Source organism: Heterostelium album (assembly GCF_000004825.1).
Source record: "Heterostelium album PN500 unplaced genomic scaffold PPL_contig26, whole genome shotgun sequence".
Taxonomy (NCBI): Eukaryota; Evosea; class Eumycetozoa; order Acytosteliales; family Acytosteliaceae; genus Heterostelium; species Heterostelium album.
In genome coordinates this window covers 315106-334155 of record NW_008805103.1, presented here as the reverse complement: position 1 = coordinate 334155, position 19050 = coordinate 315106, and the positions used below count along the sequence as shown (strand labels likewise).

Sequence of the window (19050 nt, the reverse complement as noted above, 5' to 3'; positions counted from 1 at the left end):
ATATATATTGTTACTAAACTGTTACTACTATAATGTTACAGAAATATATATATGATTGTTAATAAGAAGAAGTTGTTGACCGTTGTTGGTTTTACAATCCAATTTTATCACTTCAATGCAAGATATTATCAAAAAAAAAATTTTTAAAAAAAAAAAAGACAACTTTGAACAAGAAATTTCTTTTTTAAAAAAAAAAAAAAGTCAAATAAATAAAAATGATTTGTTTATAAAAGCAAATTGTAAAGTTATAATGATAATATGATTGATTTGATTGATTAAAGCTATATATATGTGTGTGTACTACTTTTTACTTTATTATTAAATAAAATATAATAAACTAATGAATAATAATTGTAACGTGATAATTATTCAAATTTGAAGATAAAAACAAAAAAAGAAAGAATGATTGTGTTTTCAAAATAATTAATTAAATTAAATTAAATTAAAAAAGTGTAGTAATATTTGTTATTGGTGTTGTTGTCTTGTTGTACTGTTTAGCTTATTGATGGTATTATTTTTATTGTCATTAAAATTAATTATTATTTATTTATTTATTTTGCTATAATATTAATTTATTATAATGAATGATCTTCATTATATGATATCGATATAATAACCCTCATTTTTTTATTTTTTATACTCTCTTCATCTTCTACACACACACTAACACACACTAACACATACATATATATATTAATGTGTTTTGTTTTTATAGTATAGATTCCTTTTATTTTTGCAAACACTTCACTTTTTTTTTTTTTCTTTTCCTTATTCTATTCTTTTATTATTTATTAAAATCCCACCTACATAATAAATTAAAGTTTATAGATCGATCTTTTATTTTTAATTTTATAATATTTGCTTTTATATAATATAAATAATTAATCTTTGAAATAAATAAATAAATAAATAAAAAAAGTCAAACTATGTTGCAAATGAAATTCCTCAATTTTTGATGATTGTTTTTTTTTTTTTTTTTTTTTTGATTCCGTTGAATAAAAAAAAATCAAACTTTTTCAAAAATTGTTAACTGCTAAATTTTGAAGTTCATTGGATCAGTTTTTTTGGTTGTGCACATTTTTCTTTTAGTTTTGGTTTAAAAAACGATCAATTAACTATATAACTTTTAATTCAAGAAAGTAATCAAATCATGTCTATGCTAGAACAGTTTGTAAAAAGTAACATCTTTTGAATTATTGTTTGTCAATACAATACAATACAATGTAATCTAAAAGTACTAATAATGAATTCATTCAAACATCTATTACAATAAAATTATATATTTTTAGAGAGAGTGTTGGTATTGACTGCAGATGGTAGAAATATAGTTGTAAGCATTTTAAACAACCAAAACAAAACAATACAAAACAAAAGAAACCACTGTTCAAATGTTTTGTATATATTATAATGATATTTGATATTGATATTGGTATTAATGATTATTGTTGTTGTTGTTGTTTCTATTATAATTTATAGGGTACACTAAGAGGATTGGATCAAATGATTAATGTTATTCTAGAGCACTGTCATGAAAGAATCTACACTGACGAAGGTGTTGAAATATTTAATTTAGGTGTACATATTATTAAAGGTGACGATGTGTAGGTATTGTTAACAATGAACAGTTGTGCATTATTACCAACTAACATAACATATTCTATCTAAACAATGATACAAAGTGCTGTTATAGGTGAATTAGATAAAGAATTGGACGAAAATCTAAATTTAAAAGAAATCATTGCTGCACCTCTAAAATCTATAGTTCACTAATGGTTCAGCAATTACATTATAGTTTAATTTCATTGTAAATAGTCAAAACAAGTTAACGAACGAGTCTTACTTTGATCTCCAACATCATCTCATCATCATCATCATCATCACATCAACAACAACAACAATACATTTTAATATAATGTAGAAGAAAAGACTTCATTCAATCATCCTTCCTTATAATCAAGTCAAATCAATTCAATTCATTCAAAAGCACTCAATTAAAACAAAAAAAAAGAGGAAGAAATAATAATAATATTTAATCAACTTTGAAGATAATAAGTAATTATCAAAAAAGCAGAGAGATAGAATTGTTGTAAACACTAGACAAGTGAAACATCAACATCCACAAATCATTTCATTGTACCACAATTGTTAGGCTCATAAATAAAATAAAATAAATTATTTAATTATAAATACACTTCACACCACTGGTATCCTACACCAAACCACTTTATCTTACCTCCAAATCAGGCTTTTGATGATCAACAAAAAGGGTCTTAAAAGTTTTTCAGTTCACTTTTTTTTTTCTATTTTTTTATTATTGGGTAGATAAGATGGGGTGTTATTCCCATGACCAGGTAGTTTTTAGTTTTTTTCAGACGAATGATAAAATGGAGGGAATTCTATTGACTTCAATAGGGGCACTGTCGATGATTTTCTTTTACCATGAATAAATTCAAATATTATCATTGTCAAAGATATTTTTTTTTTTCAACACAGCAATTGTACAAAACCCACACAAAAGACGATACTTTCTAATAGCAAAGAAGATTGTGGGGGGTATCTATTTAATTATTTTGCAAAAGTCATATAATGAACATACCCCATTAAGATCCCAACCCTACAAGATTAATAAAAAACCCATTGAAAAAACAATTTAAATAGGTTGTTTTATTATGAACTTTGCAAAGTCTGATGTACAAAAATAATATTTATTTATAAATTTATTTTTAATTTATTAATTTTTTTTTGGTTTTGGTTGATCTTTGAAAAATATATAATAGACTCCTTTGGACTTTTTTTTTTTCTTTACATTTGGTCCTTCAAAGCTAGTCTTCAAATATTATATTATCTATTATATCTTTTGCACGCCACCTTTCTTCCACCCCCCCTCACCACCACAAAAAAAAACTTAACTAAGTGTATCTACCTCTAGTTAGTAATATCTCTTTCTAAATTTTTATATTAATTTCAATTCATTACATTGTTCATTGTATAATAAATCTATTATATCGACTCTGTAATTATTTTTGATATATATTTAAATTCTAAAAAACACTGTTGATTATTACTAATTTATCTTGGCAAATTACACTTGTGTCACACACTTTATTTCTTTTCCACATTCTCGACTCCAACTGTCACACACACTCATCTCCAAAAATATTGTAAACTAAACTAAACTTGTCTATTCAAAAATTAATTTTAATCTTTTAAAAATTATATTTTTGTTTAAAAAAAAAAAACATCCTATAAATCATTCATTATATAATATCATTTCATTGTATTTCATATAACCTTTAAATATTAAAAAACTAAATAATAATAAAATGTCAAAGAGAGCTGAAAATATTGGTATCCTTGGTATGGAAATTTATTTCCCAAAGACCTACGTCGCCCAAGAGGACTTGGAAAAGTTTGATGGAGTTGCCGCCGGAAAATATACCGTTGGTCTCGGTCAAACCAACATGGCTTTCTGTGGTGACCTCGAGGATATCTACTCTCTTTCCATGAATGCCGTCACCAATCTCATGGAAAAGTATGATGTCGATCCACACTCGATTGGTCGTCTTGAGGTTGGAACTGAAACAGTCATCGACAAAGCCAAGTCAATCAAGACCGTATTGATGGATCTCTTTGCCAAGTCTGGAAATACCGCAATCGATGGTATCGATACTATCAATGCATGCTACGGAGGTACCTCTGCACTCCACAACACCCTCCAATGGATGGAATCCTCCTATTGGGATGGACGAAACGCTATTGTTGTTGCCGGAGACATTGCAGTCTACGAAAAGGGACCTGCCCGTCCCACTGGTGGTGCTGGTGTTGTTGCTATGTTGATTGGTCCAAACGCTCCAATCACTTTTGAAAGTGGACTACGTGGTGTACACATGGAGAATGTCTACGATTTTTACAAGCCAGACATGGATTCCGAGTATCCAAGAGTCGATGGTAAACTCTCAATCTCTTGTTATCTTCGTGCTATTGACAATTGTTATTCTCGTTACCGTTCTGTCTTTGAAAAGAAATTCAGTCCAGACCAATTCAGTTTGGACAAGGTCGATTATGCCGTCTTCCATTCTCCATACAACAAGTTGGTCCAAAAATCATTTGGTCGTATGGTAAAGTATCAATTGATAAAACAAATATTTTTTTAAAACTATATTTATTAATATTTTTTTGTTTATTTATAACTATATATTAGTTGTATAATGATTTCTTGAGAAATCCAAATGCTGAAGTATTTAAATCGTTGGCTGCCTACAAAGACTTGAAGGCTGAAGATACCTACTTCAATACCGATCTTGAAAAGGCTTTGGTTGCTCTCTCAAAGGAAGATTACAACAAAAAGGTTGCTCCATCCACTTTGTTGGCCAAGCAATTGGGTAATACATACTGCGGTAGTACCTACGGTGGTTTGCTCTCATTGTTTTGTGAGAAATCCGACGATCTCGTTGGTAAGCGTGTCTTGACATTCTCTTACGGTTCCGGTCTATCTGCCTCTGCCTTCTCTTTCAAAGTCAATCAATCGATCGAGGAGATGGTAAAGAAGGTAGACCTCAAGAAGCGTTTGGATCAAAGACAACGTGTCACCCCAGAGGAATTCACCAACAAGTTGAGTCTCCGTGAACAACGTCACAATTTGAAGAACTATTCCCCATCCGATTCCGTCTCTACTCTCTTCCCGGGATCATTCTACTTGAAACATGTTGACGATGCTGGTAGAAGATGTTATGAAAGAACCTACGTTACCATGAGACATTTGTCAACTGGTCTTAGATTCTTGAAAAAGTAAATAAATAATGTGAATCTTGTTCTTTATTGTTGAATCAAAAATTAAATCAGTTGTTATTATTGGGTTTTTAAGAATTTGAATTTTACATTAATTAGGACCTAATTAATTTTTTTGATATCTAAAAACAATTTTCTTAGAGAGATATCTTCATAAAAAATTTTTGTCATCTTTATAACTTTGTAATATTCCACTATATCATAATCAATTAATCTTATTATTTTAATATATTTTTTGTTTATTTGTTTTTATCGGTTTTTGTTTTTTTTTTTTTTTTTTTGTATAAATAAATTACTCTATTTGTTTGGGAGTGCAAAACATTCGATTACGTCACTATCTTGAAGTCCAATTGTGACTAAAGTATCTTGTGGATGTACAATAGCGCCTCTGTGTTTGAAAATAACATTCTTCTTTTGAAGTTGATGTTCTTGACAGAACTTCTCCATGAGAATCTGAAGTGGGAATGGGTTGGCAGTGTGCATCTTGATGTAGCTACCAGAGTCTTGTCCAACCAGTCTGACTTCAACTTCGATGATCGGAGGAGTTCCCAAGGTCACTTGGATGTTTGCGTGCGGACCCATCTTTATAGACTCTGGATTCTCCTCGGGGATCAGACGTTTGCCATCGTGCATAAAGTTGGCATTGGCCTTCTGGAGTTGTAGTCGGTCACAGAATCGTTGCATCAGCGAATCGAAAGAAGTGTTGGTACTGAGCAGATATGGCACTGTCGTTGTGTTGTAGGTCACATCCAGACGAACCAACAAGAGATACGCGACAATCTGAGTGTCCATATCGATGCCTTGTTCTATTGGCGACTTGGCAGGATCAACTTGTTGGTTGGTCGAGGAGTTGCTAAACAAGATCTGTTTGACTTGCAAGCCGTGTTTCTTGAGGAATGAATCGATCAGCTTGGAAAGAAGTGTCGACTTTTTGTGAAGTGCATAGATCTCCTTTTCACCGCCCCACGACGGAACAACGTGAACGTGGATGATGTCAGGCGATGAAACAATCGCAAGGAACGAGTCGGTCTTGATCTTATTGGTACCGATATCGGTCTTGAGATCGAGAATCTTGCCGTTAAAGTCGATTCGCAGATTCTTGAATTCATAGGGTGGCTGTGAGCTGTGGAAATAGGCACGTACAATATCCTCGAGGATGGTATCGTCTTGAACCTTCATGAGAACACTCTCCATTTCGAAACCTTTCACCTGGATGGTCTTCCATTTGTTCTCCCAAACGACAGTGATGATATCGTTGTCTTTGATACCGAGTTCATAGAGTCTAACATTTGGAGGAATGGGAACGTCTTTGTTGTAGAATCGCAAGACAAAGTCGTTGTCCTCGCCATGTCCAACCTCACCAAACAGATTGTACTTGACAATAAATATCTTTTTCATAGTGTCCAAGGCTATAGAGTGTGGGATCGTCATTGGATAGAGTTTCTCTTGCCAATGGAACATCAAAGCAAGAGTGTTACTCGATGACTTTAGTTCAAGACCAGCATATCTCTGTTGCTCAGCAGCTGGTTTCTGTTGCTTTGATTGTGACATTGATTGTGGAATTGGTTTCTGTGCTTGAGGTGGCGGTTGATTTGTAAATTTAGATTTATATTGCATCGATTGTTGATGATGTTGAATTTGTTGTTGAAGTAAATGTTGCTGTTGTGCTTGTTGTTGTTGCTGTTGTGCTTGTTGTTGATAAAGTTGTGCTTGTTGTGGTGTTAGCTGTTGTTGATGCATTGGTTGTTGTTTATTAATATTTAAACCACCATTACTATTTCTAAATTTATCATCGTCGTCAGAGATATCAATGGACTCGGGTGAGAACATGTTCTTGTCGGATGACTCTGGTTCTGTGGGAGCGAGAAGTACAGAGCTCTTGAATGCACGATCATTTTGTTCACTACGAAGGATTAGCTCGGTGATTCTGGTGATACGACGTCTCAGTGATTCAGACGATGGGATCTTGTCCTGTGCAGCGTCGTCGTTGATAGCAGCGTCGTCCGACTGTCCCGGAGGTTTGTTGCTCTTGGTGGCACTCTGTAGGTCCAGTGCAGGGTCACCAAAGATCTCAACGTATTTTCCGTAGCCATGCTTGTAGACACCGATCAACAGTGATTTGTCATTCTCTTGATTCCAGTAGAATGTTGGACCACGACCGAGTGTCGGTATCTTTAGATTCTTTAGTTGTTTGCCATACTTGATGGCGAGCTGTTTGATTGCTCTCATCTGTACGAGACGCGACAATATAGTTTGTACACGTGTGGAGAACGATGGGAAGTCCAATTGTTGCCAAATGATATTGGGTGTCGTTTGTATGCGAACGTTGTTACTGCAGACTTGATAGGTATTGTTCTGTGGATTGGCATAGATGATATTGGCAACATAGGTGCCATTGAATCCAGGGAAGAATATCTCCAAAGACTTGATACCATCTGTTATAGGATAGGTTCTGATGATTTGATTCTCTTTGAATTCCTCATTGGACAACACCAAGTAGTAACCAGCTTCTTTGGCAGGTGATTTGTTTGAAATCGGTACTGGTAACTGCTTTGGTGAAGCTATTGGTGAAGAGCTATGTGAATTTTGTGTTGAATTGTTTTGTACAATACCATTATTATCAGTTACTACTGGTGTTGATGTTGTAGGTGAGGTAGTTGTAGTAGTAGCATTAGTATTATTACTTTGAGTTTTGTCAGAGGTGTTATTGTTATTGTTGTTGTTGTTGTTGTTGTTGTTGTTGTTGTTGTTGTTGTTGTTGTTTTGTTTGTTATTTTCGGTTTCATCCAACACTTTGGATTCTGATCTTTCAGTGTTATTAATAGTGGATGTTGTTGTTGTTGATGTGGATGTTGTTGATTCACTATTTACAGTTGTGTTATTGTTGTTAGAGGGTGAGGTAGCTGTCGGCAAAGAGTCCTTAGATTCAGTAGATTCAGTAGAAGTTTCTGTTTTAACACTGGTTGAAGTTGAAGTTGGTGTTTGTGAACCATCCTTTTTATCAACATTCTCGGTGGTTGTAGTTGCAGAAGAAGATGGAGCTGACTCGGCAGGAGTTGTAGTTGAAGCAGCAAGAGCAGCAGCAGGAACAGCAGTAGTAGGAGTTGGAGTTGGTGCAGGTGGTGTTGATTTACTCCATCCAATAACAATAGATTGAGTTGTAATCAATGGAATATTATTGTTTACATCCTTAATCTTGTAGTAATTCAAATTGTTATTGTTAGTGTTGTTGTTTGGAATTGCTGTAATCTTGTGTTCAATGTTGAATCCCATTTTGTGCCAATTGTAGTTGGCAGTGTCATCGACGAAACTATCGAAAAAGTCTTTCATTGCGGTGGCCTGATACTTTTGACCGACCTCCAAGAACGATTCACTGATCGACTGAATCTCTGACGGCGTCTTGTTGATTCCCGAGGCAGCGAGTTCCTTTTGTACTTTACGCCAACGGTGGAATCCGTACTTGAAAAGAATAGCCTTGACTTTGTCCTTGTTGGATTTGTTCCACACTGGGACACTGGCAGTTGCGCTCACGCTAAATTGACCGAGTGCACCATTGGCACCACCGACACCACCGGTAGGAATGCCACTGGCAGACGAACCCATCAACGGTTGTCCGTTACTACCGATGCCAATTCCAGTGCCCGATTGTTTCATACGATTCTTGTCTTTGCGTTTGCTGTCGACAGTTTCAACATCGTCGTCGGTATCCATGTCGTTTTCATTCTCAATGTACTCGGTGTCACTTCCGTGGTTGTCATCACTCGATGTGTCAGTGTCGGGCATGGCAATGATAGTCTGATTCTTCTTGCTCTTCTTCTCGCTGACGTGATGATTCATCGACTGCAAAACCTCTGGAACGATACGCTTTCTGGTACGTGGTTTCTCGAGTAGCATTCTCATGTTTTGCACACGGTCACGCTCCTCTGTGGTGAACTTTGTGTTGAACTCGACACGCATTATCAGCTTGAGAAGATCGCCAATGAATTCCACGGAGACGGAATCGTTGAGTTCGTCACGCTTTGCCTGTGCCAGTGAACAGATATCCTCAATGTATTTGGCACGTGCTTCGTCACTAGCAAACACGCTGGCATTCGATAGTTTCTCCTCGAGTTGCTTCACAGTTTTGTAGTCGGGGAGCACCTTCTCCCAGAAGTTCTCGTCGTCGATATCAACATTCATATCGGTCTCTGTCGAACAGAACGTTGCCTTTGAGAAACCAGAGAGATTGGCCGGTTTGTTCTTGTTGTCAAAGCTGATGGTTGTCGAACGCTCCAAGATCTTATCGATGTCCTCGTTGATCATGATGTTATCGAGTTCCGAAGCTTCATTGGCATTCTCTGCAAAGAGATAGGCGGCACCATATTTCAGCATCTGACTGATCTCTGAGGGAGCATCCGGGTCGATATCCTTGCCGCCCGCCGATGTCGGAGTGGAAACTCCGTCCTCGCCTTTCGAGTCGGAGGGACTGGCACTCTCGCCGCCTTCGACATTGGCGTCGACGACCGATCCATCTTTCTCCTTCTCCTTCTCCCTCTCCTCTTTCTCACGCGCCTCTTTCTCACGTGCCTCTTTCTCTTGATTCTCTTTCATCGGATTGTTCTTGGCGTTGTTGAGAACGATGTGATCGAGCAGCAACTTCTTGGTGGCAACCTCAAAGAGATATTGCTCATAGGTGTTTCTGGTGATGAGTCGGTACACCTTGACGTTGGAGGTCTGTCCGATACGATGACATCTTGCCTGTGCCTGTAGATCGCTCTGTGGATTCCAATCGCTGTCAAAGAGAATTACAGTGTCGGCACTGGTAAGATTGATACCGACACCACCCGATCTCGTAGAGAGCAAGAAGACGAAACGGTCCGATTCCTTATCCATGAAACGCTCGATACTGGCTTGACGTACCTCGCTCTTGACGGAACCATCGAGACGCTCGTAAAGATACTCTCTGTAGTGCAAGTAATCCTCGAGAATATTCAAAGACTCGACCATCTGACTGAAAATCAACACCTTGTGACCTTCTGCCTTCAATCTCTGCAACAGCTTATCGACCAAAACCAGCTTGGAACTCGATCTAATCAAAAGTTCTGAAATCTGTTCCTCAGTCTTTAGCTTCTCCTGTCTAATAATAGTATCTTCTGCACCAAGAATTAAGAATGGATGATTACAAACTTTTCGAATCTATAAAAGTGTTGATTAGTATATTGATTGATTGATTGATTGATTATTATTGATTGATTGTTAACTTACTTGAATCATAATATTTGTTAATTTAGGTAGATTCGATTTACTCTTGACACCTCTTGCAAGGAACTCTCTGTTCTTTTCGAGAATGGCACGATAATATGTCTTTTGAGTGGATGACAGTTCGACTTGAATCACTGTTTCCTCTTTGATTGGAATAGATAGTTCGACATCTTCTTTCATTCTACGCAATAGATAAGGTGAGAGAAGATGATGCAATCTCTGAACTTGTGACTCTTCTTTCAAATCACTAAACTCTGCAAGAAACTCTGTGCAACTATTGAATTTTCTAGAATCTAAAAAGTTTAACATCGTCCAAAGTTCTTTCATATCATTCTGTAATGGTGTACCTGTAAGAATAAGTGTATGTTCAGACTATATAAATTATATTAATATTAGTAATTGATTGATATTGTTTTTCTTTCTTTCTTTCTTTATAAATTGTATACATACTCTAATGGATTTCAATTTTGTTAAAACTTTTGAATTGACATTCTTTATACGATGACCTTCATCCAATACCATTATTCTCCATGGAACTTTAACAATGTCAGAGTGTTCGGTCATCACAGTTTCGTAGGTGGTCAGCATGATCTCAAACATGTAGCTCTTGTCCTGTCGTTTCCATTCGTATTTCTTGAGGGTGGAACGCGCTTCCTGTGTACCGTAGAACACTAAAACACGCATGTTTGTCCACTTGATGATTTCCTTGTGCCAGTTACCGAGGGTCGATAGCGGTGCGACAACCATGAACGGTCCTTTGATTCCAACGGTCTGACTGATATACTGGAGGAACGCTATCGTTTGAATGGTCTTTCCGAGACCCATCTCATCGGCGAGCAACGACGATCTCTCGTGATACCAGCAGTACGACAACCAGAGGAATCCCTCGACTTGGAACTGCTTCAGACTGAGCGATTCATTGAATTTCGGTACCAGTTGATTGTCGAATGGTGGCATCTTGGACGGTCGTTTCACCAGTTTCTTTGTACCGCCGCCAGTGGTCTGCAGTTCGTAGTACGCCTGAATGGCTTGCTTGTCGGCTGGCGACGAGAGTGCACTCTCTGTCTCCCAGGTGGTCTTCTCGTAGGGCAGTCCCTTCCACTTGACCAAGTAGCGAGTGTCCACCTTCTTGTTGTTGGCGCCGCCACCACCTCTCAGCTGCTTCTTCACCTCTGTGAGAATCTTTTCCACCTGAATATTGTCCTGGTTAAAGTAATGCAGTGGATTGGCTTCCGATTCATCTTTGATTGGTTCGGGTGTAGTGGCATTGGCTTTCTTTATCATCAGCTGCAGACGATTGGTAACACTACGAGTGCTCTCCAACTCTGAAATGGTCATCCATCTGACAGCTCTAAACGATCGATCCTTCAAAAGTACTAAATATCTAACTTCTTCATTTGGTTTCTCAGAGTTTGTTGTTGTTGTTGTTGCTGTTGTTGATTTTCCATTGGTCGAACTATCCAATACACTACTACTACTACTATTACTGCTTGTACTGGTCAAAACAGGTGTAGAAGCACCATTTTGTTTGGTAGTAACGGATGACTGTTGCTGTTCCTCCACCTTTGTATCCTCTACTTTCTGGTCGATGTTCATTGCTGATTGTTCTTCTGTTTGTTGTTCTTCTTTGACTTCTGCTGCTGCTGCTGCTGCTGTTGCTGTTGTATTGCTTGTAGTGGTTGTAGTGGTGGTGGTGATGCTCGACGATGATGATTTCAAGAGTGGTGAAGAGGTAGCGGATGAGTTGGCATTGGGTGTCGATGAAGACTGTTGATTTCCGCCGGCGGCGTGCAAATACTGATAGAGTGTATAGGGCATCTGAGCAAACTTTCCTCTGAACATCTTGGTTGTCAGAATCTTGTCGACTGTCTCGTACTTTAGTTTATCTACATTGTCAATACCATTGACTGTTTCCAGGTCGTCGATGTCCGCTTTGTCGTCGTCTTCGTCTTCTTCGTCGTCGTCACTCTTTTCACTACGCTCGTCACTGTCACTGTCACTGTCACTGTCATCCGACGCCGACAGTTCACTCATCGATTCGTCATCAGTACCAACGACCGACTTTTTCTTTGCAACAGCAACTTCATCATCATCGTCATCGTTAGCTGAATTATCGCTTATCTCTTCATCGTCACTGTTTTCCTCCTCGGAAGAGTACAAATATTCTTTCCTCGACTTCTTTGTCTTTCGCTTTGGTTGTGATTGTTTCAGAGTTGTACTCTTTCTCTTTGCTGCTGATGATGATGATGATGTTTGCTTCTTATTGCTGTTATTTGTAACGGTTGTTGTTGTTGTCGTCGATGTTGTTGACTTTTTAGATTTTGAAGTTGGCGGTATATAATCTGTATCGGAATCTGAAAAGTCAGACCCTACTTCTTTCTTTCCATTTGAAACTGATTTCTTTGTATTTGATTTAGTTGTTGTTACTTTTCCTTTTGTTGTTGATGCTGTTGGTTTCTTTCCTTTAGTTTTCCTACTTGCAAAACTGTCGGAATCAGAGTCAGATATATCAAAGTCAGATCCTGATTTATCGGAATCATCTTGATCCTCCTCTTCATCTCTATCTCTATCTTCATCTTTATCTTTATTTTTAGTAGTATTATTGCTAACTACAACATTTACATCTACAGTTGGAATATCAGCTTCCATATCTGAATCTGACTCCTTGTCGTCATCTGTCATATCCTCATCGTCGTCAGACTCCTCTACAACCATAGTCTTACTATTCTTGTTACTATTGCCACCGCTACTACTAGTACTTGCAGTGTTATTTGATTTAGTATTATTATTGTTGTTGTTGTTCTTTGAATTGGCAGCTGCTTTTTTCTTTGATGTAGCTGGTAATGGTTGTGAAATTATCGTTTGTCGTTGTTGTCGCTGTTGTTTTTGTTGTTGCTGTTGTTGTTGTGCCAGTAGCTTTGACTTTGCTCTTGTCATGGTGGTGGACTGTGTCGGTGAAGATTGCTGTTGTTGCAGTTGTTGTAGTTGCTGCTCCTGTAGTCTTTGTGAACGGGTTCGAGTGATCGGTGCATTATTCTGTATCGGCGATGATGTAATTGGCGAAGAGGAGTGTGGAGACGTCGACTTTACAGTCTTGCCTCTGGTAACAGGTGGAAGATCATCACTCATCTCTTCACCACTGTCACTGATTTCTACTTCAACCACTTCTTTCTTTTTACTCTTTGTATTGGATTTCTAGAGAAATAATAATAATAATAATAATAATATTAAAAATATATTAGATTTTGTTGTTTAATATTAATTAGTTAATTTGATCATTCCATTTTAAAAAAAAAAAAAAAAAAAACCAAATTAAATTAAAAAAAAAAAACACACATCTCGAACTTGTTCATTCTGGGTCAAACAAAACACAGGACAACACACAAACAAACAAACACACACACTCACTCACTCACTCTCTCCTCTCTATCTCATTCTTTCTTTCTTTCTTTGACTAATTGAATGATTATTTGTTTGTTTGTTTCAAATAAAAGAATTTTGTTGTTATTTGTTGTTGTTGTTGTTGTTGTTGTTGTTGACATGTAAAATGATATTGATACTTTACCTTTGAAGCAGTCATTATTAATCAAACTGTTTTGCTTTCAAAATTATATGTTGTTGTTGATGTTGTATATATAATAAATATGTATGTATTTATATAAATAAGCTACTAATGGATTAGTAGTAGTTGAGTGAAGTTATTGCTACTTTTTGTTGATGTCAATGAAGAACTCTTCCAAATCTGAATCTGATCAAGAACTAACTAACTAACTAACTCCTATTTACTATTTACAAGATTATATGATTATATTATGACTTGTTGTTGTTGTTGCTGTTGTTGCTGCTGGAAGAGTTGACAAACTAATGAATTATCACCCTTGTTGAAGGGATCTATATATAAACTAAATATGGAAACTGGTTGTTTTTGGTTTTTAAAAATAAAAGAAATTGATTAGAAATTAATTCTGATGCATATTGTGTGAATAAACCAAATCTAAATTCAAACTTTTATCTATTTCCACTAAAAATTTAACTTTAATATAAAAGTTAAAAGAAATAAAAACTAAAAAACAAAAAGTTATGAAAAATAAATAACAAAACAAAGAATAGAATATATGGACTTTATCTATTATTATTATTATTACTATTACTACTACTAATTATATATATTTGTATAATCTGTTTGATTATTTTATTAATTTGATTGATGAAGGTGTGTTATGTGTGTGTGGTTGAGGGTTAGTGTTTTGTTTTTTGTTGTTATTGTTATTTTAAATTTAAATTATTTTCTTTTTTTTTTGAAAGTATAAAGCAGAGGTTCCAAAAAAGCTGACAAGGTTATGTTTATTGTAATTAAAAAAAAAAAAAAAAAAAACTATTTCTTTTTTTGTTGGACAAAAAGAGTAAAAAGAAGGAGCAGTCTTATTTTCTTTAACAACAAAATTGTTTTTTTTGTGGAATGGAAAGAATATCATGATCCAAACACACCCCTCTGCCGCCTTTTATTTGCTAGTAATAATTTTGAAAATGTCGACACTTTGCAAACATCGATCTAAAAATTAATGGAATTGGTGTGATTTTATTTTATTGGGAGAATTCTTTTTAGTATATTGTGAAGGTCTATGAAAGCTCCGTGTGGGGTGATTTTGCAAAGCAAATTAATAAAAAAAAAAAAAAAATTTTAAAAAAAAATTAATTTGCAAAAAATTCAGCCAGATCTAACTCTCCAAAATTGACCAGTTGAATAAATATGGCGCGCACCAGTTGATCTTAATTGGTTGAAAAAAAGCAAAAAAAGTTTTTTGGTACCTTTGCCCAAAAATAATGATCAATCTGCAAAAATATGTAAATATCATTGGATACATGAAATTATATTTCTTTGAGTTGTCAAAATGTCATTGTTGTTGAACATCACCTGATTGTTCAGATTAAATAATGAGTCCAAAATGGATTTGATATATTACAGTGATAATAAAGTAAAACAATGACATGTGTTTAAACACTTGCCACAATGTTGATTTGGAATTCCAAAAAGTGAATGTCCGCAATTTGGGGACACTTCAATTTCATTCATATATAAATTTACGACTTGACAGAATGAGTTTATAAAAAAATAAAATTTATGGCGGGTACAAATTAAAGTAAAAATATTTCATATGAACAAACTATTATAATTTTTATGATTGAGAAGATAGACATTTTGTTCTATAAATAAAATGTTTGGTATATTCTGGACTAATATTACATTTTTATCACACACACTTGAAATTTTTTTATAAACAAAGTTTAACACTATTTGTACTGTTTTTTTTTTTTTTTTGTATCTCGAATGTATGATATGCATTACAAAAATATATGTGTGGTTAATTAATTAGATAACCTCAATGATTTTTTTTTTTTATAATAATTTTTTATAACATAGTTATTACTCTTGTCAAACTATATTATAGTTTTACATTTTTGATGAATTTGATTTGGTTATCAAAAAAAAAAAATCTTTAAATAATAATAAATTATAGATTGATTGGAGGCTCTTGAAATTTTAATTTGATAGAATAATATCCAAGTGAGTGATGGATACACAATAATAAACAAATAGTAGTTTAAATGATTAATATTCCAATTCCAGTTTGATATTAATGAATTTTGGTTTTTGGTTTTTTGGTTTTTTTTTTCATTGAAACTGACACGACGATATTTTTAAAACAAAACTATGATTGAAAATGATTGTTAAAGTAGTTATACATACATGTTCTTGATTATTATCTAATCCTATGATCATATGCTAAATTAATATTAGTTACTAAACACTATCTTGAATCATAATATAAAGACTGTTAGTAAATCGAGTGGGACTAGGTAAATTGGATATTATTATTTGTTGTTGTTGTGATCATGTGATTTTTAGTTAGATTAATAAGCTATTTACTAAGACTAGAAATTGTAGCAAAAAAAAAAAGGTGTTTGGTGGTAATTGAAATGAAATGAAACAAACTAAAGGATAATAGTGGATAATAGTGGAGGGTACGATGAATAAATAAAAAATAAAAAAACCAAAAAAATAAATACACAGCAAATATAAAATAAAACAAAATAAAAATAAATTAAAGATGATGAGGAATTAAGTCTGACTGACTCGGTGTGTGTTTGGATTGGTTCAAGTGGTTTAGTGTGTGGTTTTTTTTTTGTTTATTTGTTTCTATTCCATTCTATATTTTTTTTTGTTGTTTTTCTTTCTACTTTTAATTTAGTTTATATTATTTTGATATAAATAAATAATTTATTGGAAAAAAAAAAAGATAATAATAAAACAAAAGAAAGTAGGTCAGTGTTGTTTAAACACTTTGTTGGCGTAATGAATTGATATTTAACAGATCGCAAATATCCGCGTAGAGATTGTAAATTTAATAAAGATTGAGTAGAAACACAACATTAAAATGAAAAACAATAAAACCAAGTTTTAGATTTCTCTCTAGATGTATCATCGTGTGAAATTTTGTGTTTTTTTTATGTTATCCACTGCGTCACTGCAAGATGAATTGCTGTTGGAGTTTTTTTTATAACTAAATCCATCTCTATCTTTATTGTAGATTTTGAAATGTTTAACCTATCCAACTTCCAACCACTAACTTCCACCACCTTTGAAATACCCTGTGATACCAATAGCTATTCAAAGGTGAACTTAATGATGTCCAAAAAATCCAAAATCGTACATTTTCCAAATTTTATTACCAACAAACAGATTAAAGTGTAAGTAACTATAGGTTACTACTACTTCTTTTTTGAATTTTCAAGTTTTAAAGTTTGATAATATTGATTTGATGATTGATTAACAGTTTTTCTATTATTTTTTTGCTTGATATGAACTTTTAATATTTAAAGATGACTATTCTTCCAATGAATTCTATAAAGTAGTCCAAATCTTTACTAAATAATCGATATTTGCTGATGTTGTCCTGTTTTTACTCTATGTTTGATTCTGATGATGATGTTAAGGAGTTTGGAATAGAATGAACTGAGTTGAGCTGAGAATTGTGTTTTTGATTTAGTGATGAAAAAAAAGAAAAATAAAGAATTGATGATGAATGTTCCTTTTAGGGGTGATCAAAATAAGGGAGGTATTTTAATAAAAATAAATTCATAAACAATAATATCAGGTTGTTTTTATACTAATCAATAAAATATTAAATATAGGGTATTGTTGTTATTGTTATCGTTGTTATTGGTGATAGTGGATAGATAGTTAGATTGATGGATAGTGGAAAGTAAAGGAAAGAAAAGGAAAAGATGTAAAAGGGAGGTGTGTTTTGGTTTTTGTTAGTGTATACCAATTAATTAGTATATATATATATATAAGAGTGGGTGTATGTTGTGTGAAAAAGGTATAGTATCGAGCTACCCGGTATGTGTAATCAAGCTTTAAAAAATGATTGATTTGGGTTATTTAAACATAAATATATTTGGTTTGAATAGGTGGAGTGTGTGTAGTTTTGAGAGTGTGGTACACTAGGTGTGTGAGATTGATTGTTTGAATGGTGTTTTGTGTGTGTGTGGGTGGTATCACAGTGTGGTAAATCTATAGCAATTTGATTAAATACTTGTAAGATGGAAGAGCAAGTAAAATATTTGGGGGTTATGGGTTTTTGATGTTGGGTAAAAGTTTAAACGAAAAAATTTATAAATAGTGACTTATTATTGAACATGAGACCATGACTTGCAACAAGTGGTCTGTCTGTCCTATCTCTTAAAACAAACAATATTACAAAATATCCTTCAAATCCCAATACTAATATAATAATAAATCCTGTATCCAAGTCTTCTAATTAGAACTCAAGTCCAAATCCGAATCAAAACGAACAATTATCATTAGACAAAAAAACAAATAGAAAAGTCGTAGAAAAGGACTTTCAATTCCAGGTTTTAACAATGACAATTGTAAAATTGGACAACACACTGATTCTTGATTCCATACACTCATGTGTCAAGATTATTGAGAATGTATATGATTTTCAAGATTGAGACTGCCACACATGTCATAGTTATTCGAATGTACAGTAAATGTTGTAGTTCCAATATCAATATATTCCAGATTGCTCTATTGTTTTGTTTACTACAAATTCTATGTTTCACAAATGATTTTTAAACAAGAAATCGATCATTACCTTGCTATCTATATAATTATTTTATTCGATTCGAAATAATCGAAAATGTCAAACTTTTTGATGAACTTCTTTGAAAACTTAAACTACTACTGATTAAACATATAACTTTAAAAACAATGATAATAAAGAAAAGAAAGAAAAATAGTTATAAAAAATTTTTTTTTTAATTATAGAGATCAACTTTTTTTTTTTTTTTTTTAATTTTTTTTTTTTTTTACTAATTATATTAATGAGGGAGGGGTTTTGATAGATTGTGGGGTGTTTTTAGTTCAAAACAAGTCAGTCTTTTATTAAAAAATATCACAATCAATTGGAGCTGACAAAGTTCCCATCGAAGTAAAAAAAAAAAAAAAAATTTCTGTTTTTCAAAAAATTAATTTTATTTTTATTTTTATTTAATTAATTTTTTTTATTTTTCTTTTGACATAATTACCTAAAAAGATAACTTTGTTTAAACATAATCAGTAGTATCTATCTATAAGTTCACCAAAATGAATTAATCAATTTCCATATTCTATGACAATCAAAACTAATAATAACTTAAGTTTTCCACGAAAAACAAAAAAAGTAAATCAATATTTTTAAAAGTAGAAATTTTTTTTTTAAGAATACAAGAGTTATTTAATTAAAAGAGAAGAGATTCAAATAAACAACAAAAGAAAGATAAGTAGTATCTGTGAATATAAATTTGTTAGCAAAGTAAAGTATAAAATTAATGGTGAGTGACATCATCAAACAACCACACACATTTAAAAAATGAAAAAATCTAAAAAATATTTTGATTTTTTTTTTTTTAATGAAAAAGAGAGATGAAGATTTTTGATGAGTTTATTTGAATGACGACCAAATTTTGTTAAAA

General features: G+C 33.5%; 3 protein-coding genes across 3 annotated transcripts; 2 read left to right on the top strand and 1 right to left on the bottom strand.

Moving 5' to 3' along the window:
• Positions 1–51: 51 nt before the first annotated feature.
• On the top strand, positions 52–1995 carry lsm8 (U6 snRNA-associated Sm-like protein LSm8; the record flags this gene model as incomplete). The annotated part of the gene is made up of 5 exons (XM_020582598.1): positions 52–88; positions 1290–1330; positions 1477–1601; positions 1733–1804; positions 1959–1995. 5 exons carry the CDS (start codon positions 52–54, stop codon positions 1993–1995), a joined length of 312 nt encoding a protein of 103 aa, XP_020426952.1.
• A 1328-nt stretch (positions 1996–3323) lies between these two features.
• On the top strand, positions 3324–4894 carry hgsA (hydroxymethylglutaryl-CoA synthase; the record flags this gene model as incomplete). The annotated part of the gene is made up of 3 exons (XM_020582597.1): positions 3324–4118; positions 4202–4788; positions 4888–4894. The coding sequence occupies 3 exons, from the start codon at positions 3324–3326 to the stop codon at positions 4892–4894; spliced, it is 1389 nt and encodes a 462-aa protein (XP_020426951.1).
• A 191-nt stretch (positions 4895–5085) lies between these two features.
• Positions 5086–15228, bottom strand: PPL_11849 (chromo domain-containing protein; the record flags this gene model as incomplete). Its single annotated transcript, XM_020582596.1, has 6 exons — positions 5086–9963; positions 10033–10401; positions 10480–13224; positions 13847–13920; positions 14518–14581; positions 15196–15228. The coding sequence occupies 6 exons, from the start codon at positions 15226–15228 to the stop codon at positions 5086–5088; spliced, it is 8163 nt and encodes a 2720-aa protein (XP_020426950.1).
• Between the last annotated feature and the right edge of the window lie 3822 nt (positions 15229–19050).